The sequence below is a fragment of the Excalfactoria chinensis genome, chromosome 5, assembly GCF_039878825.1.
Source record: "Excalfactoria chinensis isolate bCotChi1 chromosome 5, bCotChi1.hap2, whole genome shotgun sequence".
Lineage (NCBI taxonomy): Eukaryota > Metazoa > Chordata > Aves > Galliformes > Phasianidae > Excalfactoria > Excalfactoria chinensis.
The window spans coordinates 14,761,913-14,785,131 of NC_092829.1; the positions used below are offsets into that span (position 1 = coordinate 14,761,913).

Sequence of the window (23,219 nt, forward strand, 5' to 3'; positions counted from 1 at the left end):
TAACTGGCTGTATGGAGTGGAAGGTGCTAATCCCCTGCAGCTAGAACTCATGCTAGGCAGTATTGGCTGTCAAGATTTTTAAACTACTGAGACAGTCACCAGCCCCCCCACTCCTGCTGGTCTTTGCAGAGTCAGAAGGACAGCACAGGTGAGCAAAATCTTCGTGGCAGCTGGCAGCAAGGAGGTGAGATTGCTGTCTGCAAGGGCAAAAGGAGATAGAGCTGACAGCCCTCAGTTTGGCCTCTTGGGAGGCTTTGTGGTAGCTGCTTCCCTGGAGTGCTGGAAAGGGCAGCAGTTCTGGCCCCAGCCCTGCTTCTATCCCTGCTGCAGGGTGGTTGGAGCTGCTAAAGGGCACTTTTGTGCCATCAGGCCAGCATGCACACAAGGTGGCAGAAAGATCTGAGTGGGTACATTCAGGAGAAAGAAGCCATCTATCCTAGCTGCCTGCATTACAGCTGTGGTAGAAAGAAGGGGGTAATGCCTTAAGTGCAGAGAATAACAGGAACAAAGCTGAAGTGAGGGGGTTAGAAATATTAATAAATGTGTAAATGAGGAGTCAGTAAAGGAGATAGAGCCTCTGACTTGACAATTGCTCTGCACTTTCTTGCCTAGACATCAAAGTGCTTGATTAAGTAGCAGCTCTCCTGGTACTTCCCAAGGTAGGATGTGGAGTATGTGATAAATGGCCAATAGCTTGCCTGAGGTTGCCCAAAAGCTGTAAACACTAACTGAACCCATGTTCTCATCTGCTGACTGTTATTGCTTCCTGCACTCTCCTTGTTTTACTATAAGAATGTAGCGATGTGAAGCAGTGTTATGTAGTGAATACTGGTGTTAAAACAGCTGTCCTACTTAATGGTAGTCAGTGGAGACATGCGAGGTCAGACTGGATGGGGGTCTGAGCAACCTGACCTAGCTGTGGTGTCCCCTGTTCATTGCAGGGACTAGATAACCTGTAAGGGTCCCTTCCAACTCAAACAATTCTGTGAATAAGGTGTCTGAGTGAAAACCAAAAGACCTCAGTTTTAAAAGAAAGGGAATACCCTCACATAGAGCTGGTAAAAAGTCTCTTGTTACAGATTATCGACTCTGGAAACTTTGTTGTAACAGATGGGATCACTGATGTTAGATATCACAATTGCACAATTTTAAAGATGTTTCTGCTGTCTTCAGGAGTTGCACATAATAAAACAGGTGAGTTCATCGTAATGAGTTCTCAGTTCAGTTTATTTCTTGATTAAGCAGGACAAGTGATGGTACAGAATCAGTTCTGAGACACAATAGTTAAATTTATCCTTCCTCTTTCAGGATGCTGTTTTACAAAGCATCATGCAGGCTCATGTTCATCACTGGTGAAAATGTATAGCTCATGGTGGTGACTGTGTTGAAAACTTGTCTTCTGAAGCTGAGAATTTGCTCTATTGTGTAGTGTTTGTGTGCTTTTTGTGTCTATTGTAGTTTCCATGGAAATGAATGAGGCATTGCTTTCAGAGCTACTTATGTACATTATGTTTCTAGTAGTTTTAGAAAATAAATAGCTTGTTTAAAAAAATGAGAGTCTATTCATATTCTAGTGAGGGAGAAGTAACAGCCTGAGCTTAACCTTTAGGAAACACCACACATGAGATCCACAAAGTAAGTCTCCCATCCCATGAAACTACCTGTTTATGAATGCTACTTAGAGGCATCTGTCTTTTATGTGATAATCCTTTTCTTTATTGGTACATGCAACTTTAATATTTAGCAAACCCATCATGCATAACATTCTATGATTTCCTGAAATTCTATGTGGGCTGCAGAGTCTGCAACACTGATGAAAGTGACTGCTCCCATCTAATGGTAAATGGAAGAACAACAGAAAAATAAAACTTATAAAAAAAATAAAAAAATTCTGCTTTACACCACTAACTGTAGGCACATTAAAAGTTATTTTCCCAGATCCTGAGGGTTCAAAATAGAACTGAAATAAGACAGCAAGTAGGAGGATAAGAGGAAGGTTAAATTATCAAATTAGTTTATATATATATATGTGTGTGTGTGTGTATTTATATATAAACTTGCTGTTTAATGTAACAGTAGATGTTTAAATAAGTATTGTCTTTTTATCCATTTCTTATTACAGTGTGCATGAAACTTTGATCTTGTAGACATGAGGATGTGTATGATTCTATTCAAATAATAGCACATGATAGATTAAAGCTTTAGGAGGATTGAGTGTAGATAGAGGTATTACTGAACAAAGCACTTCAGGGGAGAGATGCAGAAGAGGGTGTATGTATTTGTTTATTTGGTTAGTAGTGATTGTTTGAATTCATCCATATTCTCTGTACGATAGCATCTGAGTTACTGTGTGAAGAATATTGTGTTCTCTATGTATTTACGTGGAATAGAGATTTTTGATTATTTATTTCTGGTTGTGGAGAAATTGTCCGCTTTTTGATATTTGACGGGACAAACAATTTAGCTTAGATCCTTAAACCCTGTAGAAGCAATTAAGTTAGATCCTTAAGCACTGTAGTAAGATGTACTTTAAACATATCTTAACATTTTGCATCAAGCATACAATGTGTGAACACTGTATTATCCAAGAATTGTGCATAGTTGTACAGTATCAGTTGTGGGTTGCTCTGCAAGTTGATTGCATGAACTTTGACTCTAGTTTTGGTGGGAACTCCTGTGCTTTTATGTGGTATTATAAGATAAAATTTAGGAATGTTATGTATGAACTCTTCATTTTGTCCTCTTTTTTCCCTTTTGCTTTGTCTGTGATGACTGGTCATTTGTGAATATAATCTTAACTAATCATTATCAATTGTCCTCTTATCTATGGGCTTGCTTATCAGTGAAGGCCAATGTCATCCTACTGGGAAAATCCTGAAAGTAGGAAACATGGAAGAGCTTTTGTTTGTTTGTTTTTTAAACCCAGTTTTTCAAGATTCAGTGGTAGACGGTAAATAACTGTAACTATTTTCTGGAGATATGACACTGTATATGTTCATTTTTCTTCTTTAATTTTGTGAAGATGTTTTTAATCTCTCAGTAAAAGATTGTGGTATTGAAGGTAGTGATTAAAGTTGTCTTCATTGTATGTATCATTTTCTTTCCCTGGCTCTCTAAAGTGAGGCTCAATGGCTTTGAAATGGTAAGAAACCTGGAATTATAATATCTTTTCAGTGCTCATGGTTGCAAATCTCTTTATATCAGTGAGTGTTTATTTGAAAGTATTTGCATTCTTAAGGACAAAACAGCTCAACTACTTAATGTCTTAACATGGAGACGTTTTAGGGTAAGCAAAGACATTAGAATTACACAACTTTGGATTGTAACTTTGGATTGTAACTTTGGAGTTCAGTTGTAACTACTTGAATTTGGGTAGGATGTTGCCATAGGTATTCTCTTAAGAATGCAGAAGGGTGCTTTTAAAGAGTTGGACCAAACAAAACTAAGATTTTTGTGTGTAATAAAAATAATAAGATCTTCAGTTAGTGATATTGCTGTTGTCACTTGCTTATCATCAGATATTTCACATCCCTGGCTAGGAAAATAAACCACATGTTATTCCCATGGAGTTCTTCCCATATACTACCCAGCTTCCATCAAAGATTCCTACTTTCTTAGCTGGAAACCAGTGAGGATTTAGGTAACCTAGCTATATTCAAATACAATGAATAATTCTTTTTTGCCTGTATATTATTCAAATTAAACTAGTGTTATTTGTAAGGTGTATGGGGTTGCTTTGTTTGTTTGTTGTCAAAGGAGATGCAATTATCTTACTGATTTATTTATTTTTTAATAAAATGGTTATTTCCGTGCAGGTGTATGGTATCATCAACAATGTCTAGCTAACAGAGAAGGTGAAATACCTTAAATTTAGGAGAGGAAAAGATCATAATAAAGCACAATGAGAAGTGAATTTTGCTCATTTCTCTATCTCAAAATTGTGAAGAAATTCCTATGCAATAAACTTGCATAGAATTTGGAGACCAAACTGCCCGGTCACATAAACATCTCAGTTCAATTCCAGTATCCTTTAATTTTAGAGCTATTTAATCTCTTAAATTTTATTATTTTTGTAATAGATCTTCCATCTCTCATTGTATCTGGAGAAGGGAATGGAATCCTGTGATTTTTGAAATCACATTAAATGTTCTGTCAAACTAGGTGGAAAGAATCACGTGCTTCCTAATGAGATTCTGCAAAGCAGTAAGGCGTCTTGCTCTCCTGTTCTTGCCCACAGTGTGTTGTGAAGAGCACCACCTTGTGCACAGAAAGCAAAAAGCATTTAGTGTTATAATCAATAATGCAAACTGACTGCTGAGGAACTTTGAATTACTGAGATAAATCTACATGAGTTCATTGCAAAAGTGTATGAGAAACAAGAAGATACTTTTGTCACCCATCCTTTGCATGCCTTTTGCAAAAGCAAGGTAAGATGTTTAAACATTGGTGCTTGTTTCCTGATAGCAAAGTTTCCTGTAGCAAAGACTACATGGGTCATTCTATGTGTATCCTAGTGCTTTCTCCCTTTGCTCATGTTCAGAAAGGTACAATTAATTCCTTAAGATGTTGGGTTTTCTTGGTTGGTTGGTTGTTTTTTGTTTTCCCATACATTGAAATGCCATGGGGGTCCTAATGTTTCCTCTTAACTGCCCAGAAACACACTAGTAAGCAAATCTTCTTTTGCATGTAGAAACTGTATGGTTAGTATTTGTTCATGTATGAAATCAGTTATACAATCTGATAAAGATACTTTTTAAAATAACTTAGTACATAATCTACAGTGTTTCTATATATTAATCAAGATTTCATTTTTCCTAGAGAATGTCATTAGTCTCACATTCAACACAAGATGCAGAGAATGGTAACTAAATAGAGGGTTCAACATAGTTTTTTAATGCTAGCTCATAAATACTAACATATTCCATTCCAGGATAAGACACTTAAAACTGTTGTTTAAACACTGCTTTCCAAAGTGCTTATCAGATAACTTCTAATTCAAATTATACTGGTGATAACCTTTGGCCTGTTTAGGATCAGTAAGATACCTGGCTGTTGCAAGTAATATATTAGATGGAAATCCACAAACCACAGTTTGAAATTCTTTATCCAAAAAAAAAAAAAAAAAAAAAAAAAAAAAAAAAAAAGCTAATTTCCATGCAAGTGAAGATTCAGTACTTGAATAAATCATAGTATTGTTGAAGGGTTTTGTACAAAGACTTTCTACTCAGATGCTTCAAGCACTTTTATTTAAGTATGTGGTTCTGAGCTAATTTATGCTGAAGATCTGATTTTTTTTTTATTATTTTTTTTTTTTAACTTGAGCAAACAAACACAGAACAGTCTGAAATGAACATATTCGTAATGCCACCATACAGAGCTGACTAAAAGCTCATTGTCTTTCTCTCAGGTGTCAGCCTGTTTTTACAGTCTTGCTGAATTCAACTGTTTCAAATTCAAAATGCAGTCCAAATACTGGACTCAGTTTCTACTGCAGGACTTGTACCACCTCTGTCCATCGTCTCCTTTAAGCTGAGACTTTCTAAAGTAAGTCCATATGTAACTATTTAGCATTAGTAATACTGGCAGAGATTTATCTTCAGTGAGGACATCTTTTGTTTTGTTGTTGTTGAGACTACTTAAACTATCTGGAAACATTTTGATTATGAGGAACTCCTGAATCAACTGGAAGAGGGTTGGTTTCATTGTAAAAAAAGATTCTGTGTTCTTCTAAGTTGGTACGTGCACAATGAGTTATATGTCATTATTAGAGTAAATGTCATTTGTATGTTTGATGGAGGATTTGTATGTTTGATGGCTCTGCCTCTATAGATGGTAACTCAGAGGTGAATATTTATTTCACTTGTGTGGTTATCTAGTGATGGAGGCAACTCTTCCACAGTTTATTAGTCTGTCTGGAAGATGATACGATTGTAAACATGAACACATGTACTTGCAGTCATTTCATCATATTCGCAAATGATAAAGGAAGCATTTTTTTAGTGAGGCAGGTAAGGAATTCAGAACTACTTTTGTACTGAAGTGAGGCAGGACAGCTAGATGAAAATGTTTCTGCATTAACAGATCTTGCATATTAATGCCATTTTACAGATAGATGAAGTATTAATACTTCTGTTAATAAATTATTATTGAATTGCCAGGTTAGTTGGTATAGTTGAAAGGAATACAGAGTTTGTACAAAGTAGTAATACTGTTATTAGTTGTATGTTATGAGGAATCAAGCTTGTACTCACATGCTCATACTAGGTGAATAGCAGCTGACTTCAAGCACAGTGCTACAGTAGGTATACACAAAGTCAAACAAGGGGAGTGTAGTATGTGATTGTGCTAAGCATGAAGAGTCATGCTTCATTACTTGCTAGGAGGCTTTCAAAGGATGTAGCAAGCCAGTCAGACGTGCCATATGTTCCTTTTTCATCTGCTGCAGTATGCAAATGACTGTGAACAAATAGCTCCTATATTGTCATTGTACAGATTGATTTGTAACACATAGGCTGTCCTTACTCCTTTTCTGTTTGCTGAAGAGTGATATGAATAGCATACTAAGATAAATTTGTCTTATACCTGTGATTTCAGGGAAGTGGTTCTGTAATTTAGCTGCCTTCCTAGTTAATCTACTCGTTTGGTTTAAAAAAAAGCAAACAACAATAACAAAGAAAGCCTACGTAGATTACTCTTTTAATAGTCATTTTCTTTGTGATATAACAGCAACTCAACAGTACAGACTGGTTAGAGCCACTGGTTTTAGTTGAACATTTTTGTACTGTGCTTTGCCATGAAGGAGGAGAAACTGTGATGTTTAGTTGTGCCAGTCCTGTGAGAATCAAAATCCTGTTTGCTCACTGCTCCAGTAATACGCAAAGAAAGTTAACAAGTTGAATGTACATGCGTGCATTTCACCAGAGGAAACATGATATTTTAGCAAAATGTAAGATTATGGAAATCAGTTTGACTTTGGCCTAGGTTTTCCAATTCTGTAAAGAGCTATACAGGCTAAAAGCCCTCTGTTCCTATTAGACAGAAGTAACAGTGACCAGTACAGGATGTAGTAGACGTGATATCTTAGGAGAAAACATTCTGTTCTGTTTACTTGTCAGTCTGCTCTAAGGAGGTTTTGGGTTTGGTTTTATTTTTTCCTTCCACTTACTACTTTATTAAGAGTATTTCTTTACCAGGCTCAATATTTTTTGAGTTTGTTATCTGAGTTCTTAACCACTGCAGCTCTGTACTGGTTCATTTACACATATGAAATGCCAAAGTCCCAAAGACATATATGAAAGTAAAACTGTAGATAGCTTTCCCTTTAGGAAATTAGAGAGATTTAAGATCCTACACCCACAAGACATGTCTGAAAATCTCAGCTCTCAGCTATAGAGAGGAGGCAGAGTCCTGCCCTGTGCCTCTGGCATGACCTGAGCGACACTTGCCTATCTTGGGAGATGGAAAGGAATTCAGGGGTTTGCACTGTTCTTGACACTGCAGTACTTCATCCTAGGCTGAGCAAACAACCATCTGGTATTAAGATTTATGGCTGACTGTGCTGGGAATAGTTTCAGAAGGAATTTCTTTGACAGAAAAAGTATGCACACTCTCTAGGAATGCTGAAGTCCTAATAGGCGATTTATCAGTTTTGAGTTCAGTTATAAGTTTCTGTGGTAACTGTCTGATTTTTCTTCCTCTTAAAGGGAAAACACATAACTCTGCTGCTGCCACTTGTCTCTACATGCCACAAATGTAATGATTGATTTATATGGTGGGAAATATAATTATATGAAATTCTACTGATGTTTCCTAATCACCTGTTCTCAGTCTTTGGGTAGAGCATTCATGTAAGCCAAAACAAGCATTTCTTTACATAATGAACCTTGTTCAAAAATAAGTTATGATACGATATGAAAATTCAGGTAAGAGTATCCTTCATATTCTGTTTCTGGTTCACCTTGTTTATTTCTTACTACTTTTTGCGATTCTTTTGTATCATCCTCTCAACGGATGGTTTCTTTCAGAACATTCTGAATTTGGAGCCCTTCACCTACTTGATTTCATATTTGTTTTCATTTAATTATAAATATCATGAGATGTAGTTGGAGAAAATGGAAGTACAGCAGGAGATGATATAAGTATCATTGGGGTTTTTTGTTTTTGTTTGTTTTGTTTTTAATGAATGTCTGTGTTATCTGAGGAACTACAAAACCCAAAGTGGCCAACTGATTGGAACTTGTGTGACGAATATAGAGAGAACAAGTATAAAATGTTTGGACTTGTAAAATGCTTTGTGCAAGTTACTTTACTGAAAGCTCTTAAAGAAACTAAATGTCAGCCAATGGCAATGTCACCCTTGAGGTAACTGGTCATGGGATCCAAGTAAGTCTGCAAGGTTCTACTCGATCTATGGAGATCTAAATCCAGCTGTACATACTAGTCACAAATGACAATGTGAAGAAAGTAAATACTGAGGCAGGAAAACTCTCGAAGATAAAAATCTATACAGCAAAACTGCAACTGAAGCAGATAGGAAGGGAAAGAAGGAAGTTTTTAGCCAGTGCTAAGCAGCTAGAAAATAAAACCTCTGGAAGTTTCCTGAAAGGAAAATACACAGCAGAGAACTTTAAATTGTTGCTAATCAAAAAAAAAGATTTGGGAGCTATTTGTATAGAAATCTTCATCGTCTGTGACAAGAAGAGACAAATTGAATATTACAATTCTCATCTTGTGAGTAGAGAACAAACCAGAAAAACATGGTAATGCTAATTCACAAAGCTTAAATATCAAATGGATGTATGAATGGTCATTCATTTTGAAGACTAATGCAGTAGTACTAGAGAAAACACAGAGAGGGTGAATAACAGTGATAAGAACAAGTAATGGTTTCCATACAAGAGAAATTGAATGAGATGTGCCTTCTTTCAAAGAACATTATTATAGGTGAATATTGCATAAAATTAGTAGTACAAAGATAGTGATTCATTGTTTCTCAGAAGTGCAAAAGCTTATATAGTAATTGAAAATAAACCAAGGAAGCACTTTTTTTTTTTTTTTTTTTTTTTAATTGAATTACTGAACTCACTGCTGGAGGGAGCTTTGGAAACCAAATTAGAGAGAGATGTTAAAAGGGATTACACAAATATTTGAGGAAAGCGACCATTTTTTGCCATTGAATTCAGTGATCTAAAACCCTTTAACAGATGGTTTTTATCATCCTTTTTCTTGCGCTCCTCAGAACAGTCGCTAGTGGTCACCCTGCTGAAACAGATGGACCTTTGGTCTGACCAGTTCTTACAGTCTTTTGGTGAAACGTTTTCTTTGAGGGCGTTTGGTGTCATGCTGAGACAACATCAGGTGAGCAACATGAGAAGTTCAGTGTAAAAATAACACCCTTTTCAAAGTATTCTTTCCATTTTTATCTACCACCCCTCTCCACTGTGGCAAGAGTGCCAACAGCTAAAAATACACAGGGCCGTAAATAACATCAGGACCAATTATGTGTGACAGTGATACACTTGTACCATAGTTGTACACATCACTTCTGTTAATCCATTTTACCAGATCTTAATTTACAGCTGCTCCCTCCAAGTACTCTGTTAACTGTATGGCAGTGCCATAAATACTGAGAACCAGCACAGTCGGGCTTTGTTAGATGAAAAGTAGAACTCTCAGTTCTTCAAAGATGCCTCACTAAACACATTCTCTTATGAGTTCACATGTAATGAAAAGGGAGATCAATTAAATCGTCTCCTGGTTATTACTGTAAAAACATTACAAAGAGATAAAGCCAGCTTTGAAACGAGCAATTCCAGGCTATATAAATTAAAACTACCTTTTTTTTTTTTTCTCCTTGCATTAAGTTAGTAGGCAGGAGGAGTAAACTTACAGATGCATCTGCCAGTGCAAACATGCTTACTGCGTTTTTTTTATATGGCTGTCTTTGTTTTGAAACAACTAGTTTATTTTCACAATGTATCTGTAGAGTAGGTCTGTGATAGCTGTGACTATCACACAAGCATGGTTTATTTGTGATAATTCAGCATTTATTGTAACACTGAAAACTGGCAGCATGTGCGGGAAATCAATTCAGTTCATTCCTCCAGTTCCAAGGACTGAGGAACTTTGGATATCAGGAGACACAAAAACTGGATAAGATTTTCTTTCTCTTCTAAAGCAATTGCTGGTAAGAAAGCAAAGTAGCCATTAGGTGGTGCCAAGAATTGGTATAGAAAAGGAGTTGCTTTCTACCTTGTACATTCACATTTGCAAGGTCAGCAGGAGCATGGGTATACTTGTTTAGCTGAGAAAGCATTCAACGACAGTCTGCTGGTTCGTGACCAGTTTCATACTGGTGGGAGTGCGCTGTGCACCAAATCAGATGCTAGACGGAAAAAGTGCATAAAGTGAGTATACTTATTTACGTATGTTAAAATAAGACTTGTGTTATTTAGACTGAAAAAAATTAAACTACTCCTTTCCATGTAATATCAGGACCTTTTGGGGCTTTTATTTATTGTTACAGCGTTGTTCTTCTATGAAAGACCCATTCACTGCATTACTGTTACAAAAGTATCATTTCATTGCCATTCTGTATACACCTCATGTTTAAAGGACTGCAGATTTCATTGGTTGACAAGTTTTGTTTCGTTATATGAAATGTGTAAACTTGAGTTTAAACTATTATAATATGGCATAACCTGTGCTGTGTTTAAAATGCCACTGAACAACAGAACTTGTATCTAATATTAAACTCATATTTCTGAGGTTTTTTACCTAAATAAGACATACACTCTGTTTGTCTCTGATTACAACTTAACATGAGCCTGTAAAACTAACGTGCATGCTAAAGATCTCTAAATTTCCATCACAGTGGACTGAAAGCTACTGATAACTTCTGATCATGGTTTCTGAGCAGTGGCACATAGGGAGAGATTGCCAAAAAATCCTGAAACTAAAAGATCCAGCCAAGAAATCATGGCCAAATATTAAATCACATAATCCACATGAGTAGTAAACATTTCTGGCTCAGTTATCATTGGTGAAGTGATGGCTAAGAAAGGGGGGGGGGGGGGGGGTTTAAAACCATTCATTTTCTCTGAGGGACTCGCTGGGAATGTGAACTGAAAAATTTAGTACAGATGAACAAATTGTTTTCCTTTGCGTGTTCATTTTCTAAAAACATAGCAATTCTTCTGTATTATCCTAACACTAAGAATAACTTCATCATCCTTTCTGCACAGTTAATGTGAACTTAATCTACATCCCTTTATTTTATGGTGTATCTGTATGCAGGTAAACTACAGACCTCCATCTGAAGGGAGAGGAGGTGATGGTTTATTCAGTGAAAATGTTTATAATGCAGATCCTGGCAAGCTACATTATTCTGAGGATTTAAGAGTAAGTCTTTTATAATCATTCCATGGTTGCTGAACATACTTTAAAATGAATTATTATGACATTATTTCTTACACATTTGTCTTTGTTTTCCTGTAACTTACTTTAATAATCAGTGTTTTGAAAAGCAGACTGTACAGACAGGACTTTTCAATGGCATGTTTGCTGGAGCCTACTTTCTTTCAACTACAACCTTCTGGTTACACATCATTAGGGGATACGTATTTTTATATCAAGTTCTGAATGATGGGTTGATGTAAAGATCTGGATATTATGTTAATGGAGATACAGACAGTGAGACAGATCAGGAATTAAAATATAAAATCAAGTAGCTTCAAGGTAAACATTTAAATCATAGTCATTAATGAGGAAAGCACCTGTGTCAGAGTTTCCACTTCAAATCTATTCTTATCACGGCTGCCAGAAGTACTGATAAGATGTCATGAGTTAAAATAGAAAGGCAAGAGGGGATATCTTTACACCTACCTCTTTCCCGTTGAAAACACCGTTGTTAAAATATCTGCTATAGTGCCAATTGTGATCATTCTGAAATTGCAAAACATGTGGGAGGGGGGAAAAAAAATATTTTCTTAATCACGGATTTTTAAATATATTTCACCATATTCTGAGTCTAAAGAATTAGGAACTTAGGCTATGAAATCAGCTGGCACTGACCAAAGGAACTGTTGGCTGAGCAGACAGGTCACTTAGGCCTGAGGGCAGAAGGAAGTTGTTTGGGTCAGAAACTCATAAATGCAGCAGAGGCACTTCCCCAAGAATCATCCTCCCCAGAAAGCTCCTTTAGTCCCTTGGATCTGAACTCCCTTGGCCCAAGTGTGCATCTGCCTTTATTCCTGCTTCCATGCTGTTGAAAAGAAAGGCTCATGTGAGTGAATTTATTCTCTCCAGAAATTAAATGTAGAAAGTTGGCAGTAAAGCTTTATTTCTCCCATTCCCTTTTGTATGGGAGATTGGTAATCACAGCCTGAACCTCTGATTAATCAGCTGAGGCAAGTGTGGGGTCAGCTGTGGGAGCACAGGTGAGAGTGATGTAGCTGTGCTCCCGGAAGGGGTGGAGCTCGACTCCATCCCCTCTGAGACCTCATTTAAGGGCTGACCCTCACTGAGGCTGCATCTCTTGGAGATTGCTCTCCAGTGAGGACTGCCCCAACTTCTTCAGCCAAGGCACCACTAATGGTGAGTTTCCCTTTACTTATTCCTTCTGTACATTTGCTACCATCTGTATATTAACAACCAATACACCTTTGTTTATCCTCCTTCACTTTTGATGGTATCTTGATCTGGGCAATGAAGTTGTGTCCCTCCAGTGCTGGGTTTTGTTTTGTTTTTTATTCCATAGAGTCTTTCAGGAATTTCAAACAGGTAATTTTTCTTTTCTAGTGGAACAGTTTTCCACTGGATGATGCTGTCTTGTCAAAGCCAAGAATGTTGCCAGGGCTTTCACAGAGAACTGCTGAAATTTCTAAAGGTCAGAATTTTGGGACGTAGAAATATTAGTGGAAACGATAAAACACAGATGAGTTTTTGAATCTTAACAAAAGAATTTTTTAATAAGCCTGAAAATGTCTTTTTTTTTTTTTTTTTTTTTTTTTTTTTTTTTTTTCCTGTATATCAGAAATGAAATAAAATTCCCCATTCTTGCAGTTTACTTGGGGACAAGAATCCTAGTTTTAGGCCTGGTATCTGACTCATAGCAAATATTATCTTGAATTCCCCTGTACCATGTAAGGAGAGTCATTAGTTTATTCTTAGCTTCTTCTGGAAAGTTTTGTATTCAGAATTCAGTGAGGAAACTGAGCTAGAATCGGTTATCACAGCTTTTCCACAGATTCTTAAGCTTTAAAAAGAGTGTGCTATAACATATTGTCTTGAGCTGAATGCAGCTGTACCCTGGCTGAGAAAATGTCTTCATTGTCAGCTTTCTCAGACTGTATGGAGAAGGTAAGAAATAAAGCTGAAACATCAAAATGCCTGTCTTAAATTCTGGTACCTAGCTGGGTACCCAACCACTATTTGAGAAATATGCATCTGCTTTGTACAAGGTTCCAAGGTTCCTACTCACAGTGGATGCTGCTGTAACCTCAGTATAGACAAAAATGTGATATTATACATGAGAAATGTCATGAAAAATACCATGATAATGATAATTAGTGCTTCTAAAATAATTAGTATGCTGAATCAAATAGTAAACAAATAGATAAATTACTTTGTTTAGGGAATACACGTCAATAGGATAGCTAGAAGCTGTCAGGACTTGCTCAGTGCAATGATGTGAAGCTTCTGTGTCTCTGTCCCCACATCCAGCCATTTGCAAGACTTCTTAGCATTCCTTCCCAACAGATGTATGTGCCTACGTGAACATGTATATAAATGTGTATGCATAAATGTATAAATATATATGTATACATATGTACATGTGTTTGTATATGTATACATACATGGCAGGCTGCAGAGAAATACAGGACATTCATGCAGATATGAACAATGTTAATGGCACGATCCTATTCACTACCTTCACTATAGTTTGTGGCTGTAGTGGATTCTTTGTTTGTTTGTTTTGCTGTACCATTAGGAATCATTTCCCCCCTTATGCCTAAAGAGAGGCTCGACTCAATGAAATGTCACAGCTTTGTGCAGGAATCCCCAAAAACATCACTTGCTGGGAAATCCCAAGATGGTGTTTGCAGTGTGAAGAAAGGGCATAAACTCTGTGGACAAATCATAGGCTGATACATGCTGACTGATAGGAATGACTTTCAAGGCTGTATGAGACACAAAAGAGAACAGTGAGAAAGCATTTGCTAGAGGAGGGAAACAAGTTGTGTAGGACCTTGCAGGTGTATTTTAGTCCTAGAGCAGGAGAACAGTATAGCAGAAAATTGAGACAAGTGGTGGGAACAAGCAGAATGACAGATGAGAACATAACTCATTGTTTGACTGTAGTTGAATTTTATTTAAAAATAAGAATTACTGTCTTTTGTATGCAAAGAAATGATTTGCATCAAAAATTTTACTTGTGCAAGTCAGGCACTGGGATGGACTGCCCAGGGAGGTGGTGGAGTCACCGACCCTGGGGGTGTTCAAGGAAAGACTGGATGTTGTGTTAAGGGACATGGTTTAGTTGGAGCTATTAGTAATAGGTGAACAGTTGGACTGGATGATCTTTTAGGTCTTTTCCAACCTTGATGATTCTGTGATTCAAGCTTGCTTCTGTGCAGCAGCATCCTGATTGTATGTTCGGCCATTTGCAGAATCATTTTCCCTTGAATATTGCAACTTTCTAAACCTGGTAGGCTGAAGCCATTCAGTCAAATTCAGACTCCATCTAGTCTGTGCCTGCTAGTTACACAGAGATCTGGAAGTCCTGCAGCTCTTGTCTTTTCCTGAGGACCCATCACAGTTCCTGATGTGGTTCCACCTGGGCCCTGCATGCATCTTCAGCAGGGGACAATCAGTGCAGGCACTGCACAGTAACTTTCGGTCCAACTCCATGCCTGCCTGCACAAGCAGTTACACTATAAGGTGCTGCTGGCCTGTGACACTTTTAACCCCCCAGAGATCTGCAGGCAGGGAACCTTCATGGGCATGGAATATTTGTTAAGATGTTGCTTGTTGATAGAACACAGCCACAAAGTGCTATAAAAAAAGGTTGCTGTCATTACTTTTGTTTCAAAGATGGGATTCTGTAACACATAAAAGTGCAAACTGTGGTTTGGGGTTCCTTATTCTCTTTTATAAAAAATGGACTATTCTGGTCTGTGGCCCAAAATACCCGAGGTCAAAGAAAATAGAAAAGACAGAATAGGGAACTCCTTCTAGCCCAGCTTTTATTTACAAAATACCATGTTGCTGTAACATGATCGGTATCTACTATGTGAAAATATCTTCCATAGTTGAAATTACTTCCCTTTGATGTCCATCCACCTTCCAGCTTGTAACCTAGCTGTTTATTTTGATCTGAAACATAGAAATGAGACAAAATTTCTGCTGAGCCCCCAGATTTTTCCCAAGAGAAAATGACTGAGCTCTTCTGCTTCTGTGCTGAGAATCATTTAAATTTGCATTACAAATAATACATTCAAAGCTCTGAAACTTTGATATAAAGTCTCAGGACAAACAGATATTTCAAATGCTTTCAGATGTGTGTTGGAGGTACTCTGTTCCTTTGGGAACAACTTAAGTACTATTGGATCATTGGTATTTTTATACAGTAGGGACTATGATCTTCAGCATTTCTGAGAAACTTGATAGTGGAAGCCTATAGAACAAAGAAATATAAATTCAGGAGGATGAACACAATATCACAATTATAAATGATGAATACTGCAACTGCTACTTCTGCCCACCTGGAGGAGCAGTGCTTTCAAATGAAGTACAAGAAGCTACCCAAGTGATAGGCTTCTTTCCCTGTGTGTATGTGGAACCTCTTACAGATGCCTTATGTTATTTTAAAACTAAGTCCTGATTTTTCAATGACTAATTACTAATCTTCTCAGGCTTTAATGTATGCATTTTTTTCCATTAGAACTTAGTTTTAATTTCAAAACTGGTTTTGAAATCTCCAGATAGTAAATGTTTACAAGATCTTTTATGCAGATGGTAACAGAAAATGTAAAGAATTCTCATCTGAACTGCTTCTAGTCAGTAATAAACATGTGGTAGTAAAGAGATAGGACTGGAGTACGGTCTATAGACTCTCTGATTATTTTCTCAGCTTCAATCTCCAATTAAAACCATAAAATCTTATAAATAAATCCTGCATGTCAAACAATTGTGACTAAATATTTAATAATTATTAAGTGGCTTCTATACAGTGATAAACTGCAGTGATGATTAATGGAAATGGTGTGCACTTCTAACTACATCCACACTGTCTTTGGTAGCAATGTCCAAGTGTGCACTTGCACTCCTATTCCTATTGATGTGCACTATGCAGCCACACCATAGAAGTCTTAGGGCCTGCACCACATGTAACTGCATTCACACCACACTTGTACCATCGTGTACTCAGGCGTGAAAGTTGCCATAGCCCCTTTGTGCTGCTACAGACCTTACTTTCATGCAACACCATTCCTCGCCCCCTTCCTCCTGTCCATCTGCTGGTAATCCCCACATGCCAGTAATGCCTTTGCCCATTAGTCACAGAAGGTCTCAGACTGACTATTGCTTTGAAGTTACTCATGCTCACTTCAGAGAGCCTGATAGCAGATTGGCACATAGGACTGGTATGTTTGACTTCAGCATCCCTGTCCCCTTGCAGCAGAGTCCTTTAAGGAGGTACGAAGACCTCCTTTTGCTTGTTTTGACCACGCAGCTCTCCAGCTGGAATTATTGTTTCTCCATTCATGTACTGGAGAAGACATTTAGCAATTGACCCTTGTTGACACTTGTCATGTTATGGATGTCAAGTTATGGCATAGATCATTAGCAGTGGGGTTGGACTAGATGATCTTCAGAGGTCCCTTTTCAACCCCTATGATTCTGTAATTTTATGATTCTGTGATCTCCTATTTCTGCTGCTCTATCCATCATTTTCTCCAAAGACCACCAGCTGTCAAGTCTATGAGTTGTAGTCCAACTAACTGTTGTAGTTTGGGTTACAGATAAAGTAGTGGAAATCTTCTACAAAAAAAAAAAAAATAAAATAAAATAAAAATATATATATATATATATATATATACATATATATGAGGGAGCAAAAGTTAGCAAGAAGAGTCTGCCACAGAAAAAGGAAAAAAATTATGCCATAGGATCTTACTAATGAGGGTTAGAAATACAGCCAAAAGGCACAATAATAAACACAAAAACTGAACAGAGCACTGCATAGAAACAGCTAACATAACTCAGATGTCTCTGTTCCCCCATCAGAAAAAGAGGGATTTTCACGATCGTATAAACAAATGGCCCAAACGCATCCTATGCATCCAACAGCTTCAGCAGTGCTTTGAAATTCTTCAGCCTTTGATGATCAGGCCTACACATTTAGATAAGTGTAGCATTTTTCCAGAGGGACGTGCAAGAATACAAAACAAACACAGCCTTTGCATGACTATGCAGTTGCACGGAATTCTTAAAAGGAAACTGCTTGCAAGATCAGGGCCTTTCCAGCAATGTGAAAATTAAGATGTTAGTAGGGGCTGAAAGAAAAGAGATGACGTTTCCATTGTGCCAGCCAGTTTTCATGACCTACAGAATTCCTGCAATAATTACAGCTTTATTAAAAATATATGATTTCATACTTCCCATATGCAAGCTTCTTTAATACTGTCAAATTGAAGTTCTTTAGGGCTCACATACTTTAGAATGTTCCTCTTTAAGTAACATTGTTCAGTGCCCATACTAAGAACAACGGGAAAGATACTCAGTCATTTTGATATTCTATAAGTCCGTCATAAGTTTTTTCAGTGATAGGATAAAACTGTTATCTGTATCTATTTAGATACATTGGCCTACAATACTGTTAACATTTAGAAAGCTGGGGTTATTCCTAAAACCACCAATAACACTTGTTCTCATCCATTTTTCTATGCTTTATAACTTTTCTTATGATGATTGCAGTCTTTTATACTTGTACATCTTTATTTCGGACTGCTACATTTCTTCCCCACAAAACTAGAAATGCATGTTGCTGAATGTCTTTCTTCATGACAATATCCTCACTTAAATCACTCAACTTCATTTTTACTCCCCCTTCTTTGACACATTTTTTTCTATCTAGTTTTTCTTCTCACTCAGTCATTCATTTTCTGCAGCTGTGAGGGGAACAAGCCAAAATTCGTGCTTTAGGAGCAAGGCATCACCAGTATCCACTTGTGTGTTATCTACATGCTTAGGCAAACTCCTTCAGGCTGGAAATTACTTCATCTTTACCAAAATAAAGTCTGAAGTGGTAAATTTCTCCAGTAGGACATCTTTTTTTCTTCATCATTTCTTCATTCCTTTCTTCACATTATGAGCTATGAGTTCTAAGAGCTCCAATAATCTTTTACTGCTTAGCTTCAAGTTATGTATCTGAAGTTCCTCAAAATAATAATGTAATTTTCCTTGCCAAAATTACTAGCGAGTGTTGAAAGGTGTTCTTTAGTCCTGACTGACATGCAAGTAGCCCTCACTGTAAAACTCCTCTTGGGCTTATTTCTTAGTATATTGATCCACATGAATTTACTTTTCTATAGATATGGTAAGTTGAAAACTGTGTTCAGTCCTCCATTTCCTTGTTTGTTACTCAGTTCCTGGTGAGCCAAAGTCTCTGTGAAGACAAGGTCCTTGAACTGATGGAGCCTGATCTTTCAACTCAGTTAATGACCTCTCACCATCCCTAAAGATATTTCACAATCCTTCAGATCTCTGAAAGTGGAGAAAGAATTGAGACGTAACCTGGCATGTTTTTGCCTTTTAAATCATGACCCTAAGAAAACAAACAAACAAACAAACAAAAAGACATGTGTCTTTTTCTTTTGCATCTGCCTTCTAAGATGGGAAGATGTATTGGACACAGCCTTTCTTCTGGAGTCACTTGGTTGGAAACATTTGGGTGAAAAAAAAGAAACTGCTTGTCAGATACAGTGAGACTTTGGTTAAAACCTGGCAAGTGGGCACTATGGTTGGACAAAGCATTATTCAGAATGACACGAAAATAATGCAGGGAAAATTACAAGAAGCTAAGCCGAACATTTTCACAAAGCAAACTTCGCAAACTGAAATCTGATCAAACTTCCTGTTCTCAATTCACAAAACAACCTAAATCACATAAGAATCACAACTGCACAGTTTGCTGCAGTCTGTGCCTAATCTGATGCCCACAAGATGATGCAATCTGAAAACTGTGAGCAAATGTTAGAGTCACGTGGACCTTTCTGTTACTGACATCTTACACATCAGTGTTTTTTGAAGTCACAGGAATGCACCTGCAGATACGCCCTGGAGGGGTCCTGGCACAGCAGTTCCCAGGGTACACACATGGAGCCCTGTGGTGGCAGTGAGTGGAATGCTTCATTTCACCTTCTCACGCAGCCTAATCTTTCCAAACCATTCACTGTGTTAGCCAGCAGCACTGCAACAAGAACTGAAAACAGCTTGCCTTCAGCCACGTTATAGATGTCTGAACAATATTCTGGAGGTTTATCATAGAATATCCTGTGTTAGAATGGACCCACAGAGATCACCAAGTCCAACCCCTGGCTCCACACAGGACCACCCAACATTCAAACTCAGTGTCTGAGAGCACTGTTGAAATCCTTGAATGCTGGCAGCTTGGAGCTGTGTGCATTGACCTGGGGAGCCTGTTCTATGCCCACAGCCCTCTGGTGCAGAACCTCTTCTGAACACCCAGCTTGACCCATCCCAGACACAGCTCCACACCTCAGTCTCTGTCACTGTCACAGAGAGCAGAGCTCAGCCCTTCCCCTCTGCTCTCTGAGGAGCTACAGCCACCATGAGGCCTCCCCTCAGCTCCTCTGCTCTGGGTTAAACACACAGCCACTCTTCATATATTTTCCCCATTGCCATAGCCCTCATTTGGGCACTAATGCTTTTATGTCTTCCTTACATCGTAGCACCCAGAACTGCACCCAGTGCGGGAGGTGAGGCTGCACAGAGCAGAGCAGTATGTGACAACCCCTGGTGCACCCCAGGGTACAGTAGGCCCTATAGCTGCAAAGGCACACTGCTGGCCCATGCTCAGCTTCCATCTAATGACCAGATCACTTTTCCAGTCTCACATCCCTCAGTCCACCAGGACAGGCCCATCCCAGGTGCAGAGTCTGGCACTGGTTCTTGTTCAACTTCATGTGGCTGTTGACTGCCCAGTCCTGCAATGTGTCAAGATCCCTCTGCAAGGACTCCATACCCTCAAGAGAGGACATTGTACGCATCACACCCAGTGCACTTAATGGGCTCCAATGCAGAGCTATGTCAGCAGGGCCCAAACTGCACTCCTGTTTGCACATCCTGCCAGCCCCGCGGTGCCCTTTGCAGGGCAGTCTGTCAGACATGCGCTTGGGTGTTGGAAGCAACAGCAGAACCAGGGACTCAACAGCTTCTGTTTGTTATTGCAATGGTTACAGCCTATCCCTGCCGGTAGAGGTCCAACAGTCGCTCAGCCAGCAGCTGTTTAACTCCTGCTTTTCAGCTCTACTGGAGTGGAGAAAAAAAAAAAAAAAAAAAAAAAAGATCATAACAATAAAAGCTTTTCAGGAATTCGGGTCCGTGTGTTCCGCGGAGCCCTGATACGGGGTCACAGTGCAACGAGGGCAGGGAGGGGTAGAAGCTGCTCCCGAGGAGTGGGACTGAGCAGCGCTTTCCCACCCGCTCACACACACGCGACTCCCACGTCCGGACCGGGCCAGGCGCCTCCCGCCCGCCCCGGCTGAGAGCGATCCCGGCGGGGCGCTGCGGGGAGCGCGGTAGGACTGTACGGGTGCCGCCGAGCAGGCGCGGAGCCGAGCCTCGCGACAGAACTCAGCCCCGTCTCGCTGCCCGCACGGGGCCGCTGGCCCTTTAAATGCTGGACGGCGGCCCGTGCCGCTGCTGGCTGGGAGACCCCGCGCCTCCAGTGAGAGGTGAAACCAAGATGGCGGCCGCGCAGTGACTGAGGCGGAGACAGAGGCGGAGGGAGCAGGGCTGGACGGGCCGCGTCGCGCCGCTGCCGCTCGCCCCCTCGGCAGGGCCGGGCCAGCGCCTCTCCGCCGCTGGGTGCTAGGAGCGCGGCCTCGCCGCGGGACGCGCTAAGGAGTCGGGACTGAGCCGCCACAGCTGCACCGGGTGGAGGAAGAGGAGGAGGAGGAGGAAGAAGAAGAACATGGCGGCGGTGTCGGGCTGAGAGTGAAGCCGCCGCCTGCGACCGGAGCCCATGGGGGAGTCGGGGCGCTGAGCCCCCCCGCCCGCTTCATCCCGCCCCGGGCCAGCAGCGCCCGCCAGTCCCGGCCCCGCGGGAAAGAGGGCGGCTCCGCGGCGCCCTGCGCTGACGGACACGAGTGAGGGGCTCCGGGCCTGGGCGGCCGCCGCACAAAGAGCCGCGCTCAGGCCGGGCCGGGCGGTCCCGCTCCTGCCTGCCTTTCCCGCCCGCCTCAGCCCGGCCTCGGCGCTTCCCGCTCGGGCCCCTGCTTGCCGGGCTGCCCGCCGCTGCCAGCCTGGGCCGGCCGCTGCCTGCCGCTGCTTCCACTGCCCCGGATCCGCATCTTCTCCACGTTCTGTTTCTCGCCGCCTCTCCCCGTGGAGCTCTACCCGCCTTTTGTCGGCTGGACCCGGAGCAGCGCTTCTCTCCGCCTTTCCCCGCGCCTCGGCCCTCCGCCTCCGTGGGCATGAGGATCGCATCGGAGCGCTGAGTAGCGGGACGAGGAGCTCTCCTGGCGCGTCCTCGTGGGGCTGCCGCCCTCCTTCCCGTTCCCCCCGTGAGGGGGCCCAGCCCCCGGCCGCCCTCACGCTCCCTCAGCCCTCGCGAAGCGGCGCGGTGGCCGTGGTGCCGGCGGCACGATGACTGACACCCGGCGCAGGGTGAAGGTTTACACGCTGAACGAGGACCGGCAATGGGACGACCGAGGCACGGGGCATGTGTCCTCCTGCTACGTGGAGCGGCTGAAGGGCATGTCCCTGCTAGTCAGGGCGGAGAGCGATGGTGAGTGCGCGCCGAGGTCTGCGGCCTCGTGCTGCCCTGGAAAGCCGTGGGCTTAGCTTTGTGTGTTTCTTTGCCTGAGTGTTTCGCAGTGTAATTCAAACGTGGTAACTACAAGCAAGCAGGCTCCAGGCGTAGTTCGCCGCCATCGAATGCGGGCGTAGTAGGCGTTGGGTTCACGGTGAATACGGCGCTTCGTACAAACGCGGTCAGGTCTGGTTACAAGTCTTGTGCGGGCGTGGGCATCTCGTGATCCATCCCCAGATGCCCGGCATGCCCCCGCTTCAGAACTGATCGCCGTGATCTACCTGTCCTCAGGTGTTTCTGGGAATAACCCCTTGTGGAAGAAATGCTCAGACTTGAGTCGTGGTTTTTGGCCACCTGATGACTTATTAAGAAATGAGCCTAATATCCATTTCTTTGCTCTCTTGCACTTTCTCCTTTCTTTTAAGAATTAAAACATTCCAGCATCTATCAACAGTTAGCAAAGTGCAGCTGTAGTAGAAAAGACAATGGACAGAATGGCACTTCTTTTTTTCTCCACATGAAGTAGTATCTTTCAGTTCTTGACCAGCTCTAGATCTCGCTATAAGTAGAATGATGCATAATCCGCTTCCCTTGCTTTTTATGACAAAATGTACTACAGGCCAAGTAGTAGTGTCTACAATAGCTGCATTTGGACTACTCCTGATTATTGGTGGAGTGAGTGCTACACTCAGGGTAGGGTTTTAAATTGTGTTTTAAAATACCTGGCATGCAGTTTTTGCTAGTAATGTCTGTCAGTGGATACCTCGGTGCTTTTTGAAGTGTTACAGCTACTGTGTATAGTGGATTGAGGCTACTAACAGATGACCTTCCATTCTTCTTCCGTTTTTTTTATTATTATTATTTTTTTTATTATAGAAACTAGGATGAAAAGCACCTTGAGCATCACTGCTTCTCACTGTTTGTTAAAGTTCTTTCAAGCTACCAAAATCTGTGCAGCAAACAGATCATAAGCTGATGTGGAGGAATGAACTTGAATCTGAGCAGGTTTTTGATGTTTGGTCTTCTGATTAACCATGAATTTCAGGGTTTTGTAGTTTCTTAATTATACTTGAAAAAATTAAATAGATAATTTTTGGGGTTGGGACTAGGTGATATTCAAGGCCCCTTTCAACCAAGCCATTATATGAATCTGAGGTTTTGT

The 23,219-nt window shown here is 40.5% G+C and overlaps 1 protein-coding gene across 1 annotated transcript in view; it reads left to right on the forward strand.

Moving 5' to 3' along the window:
* Positions 1–20,931: 20,931 nt before the first annotated feature.
* Positions 20,932–23,219, forward strand: part of PPP4R3A (protein phosphatase 4 regulatory subunit 3A) — a 35,800-nt gene continuing 33,512 nt past the window's right edge. The window contains exon 1 of the mRNA XM_072337503.1: positions 20,932–22,033. Within this exon, the coding sequence (XP_072193604.1) occupies positions 21,892–22,033 (142 nt within the window). The 5' untranslated portion in view covers positions 20,932–21,891. The remainder of the gene's footprint in view (positions 22,034–23,219) is intronic.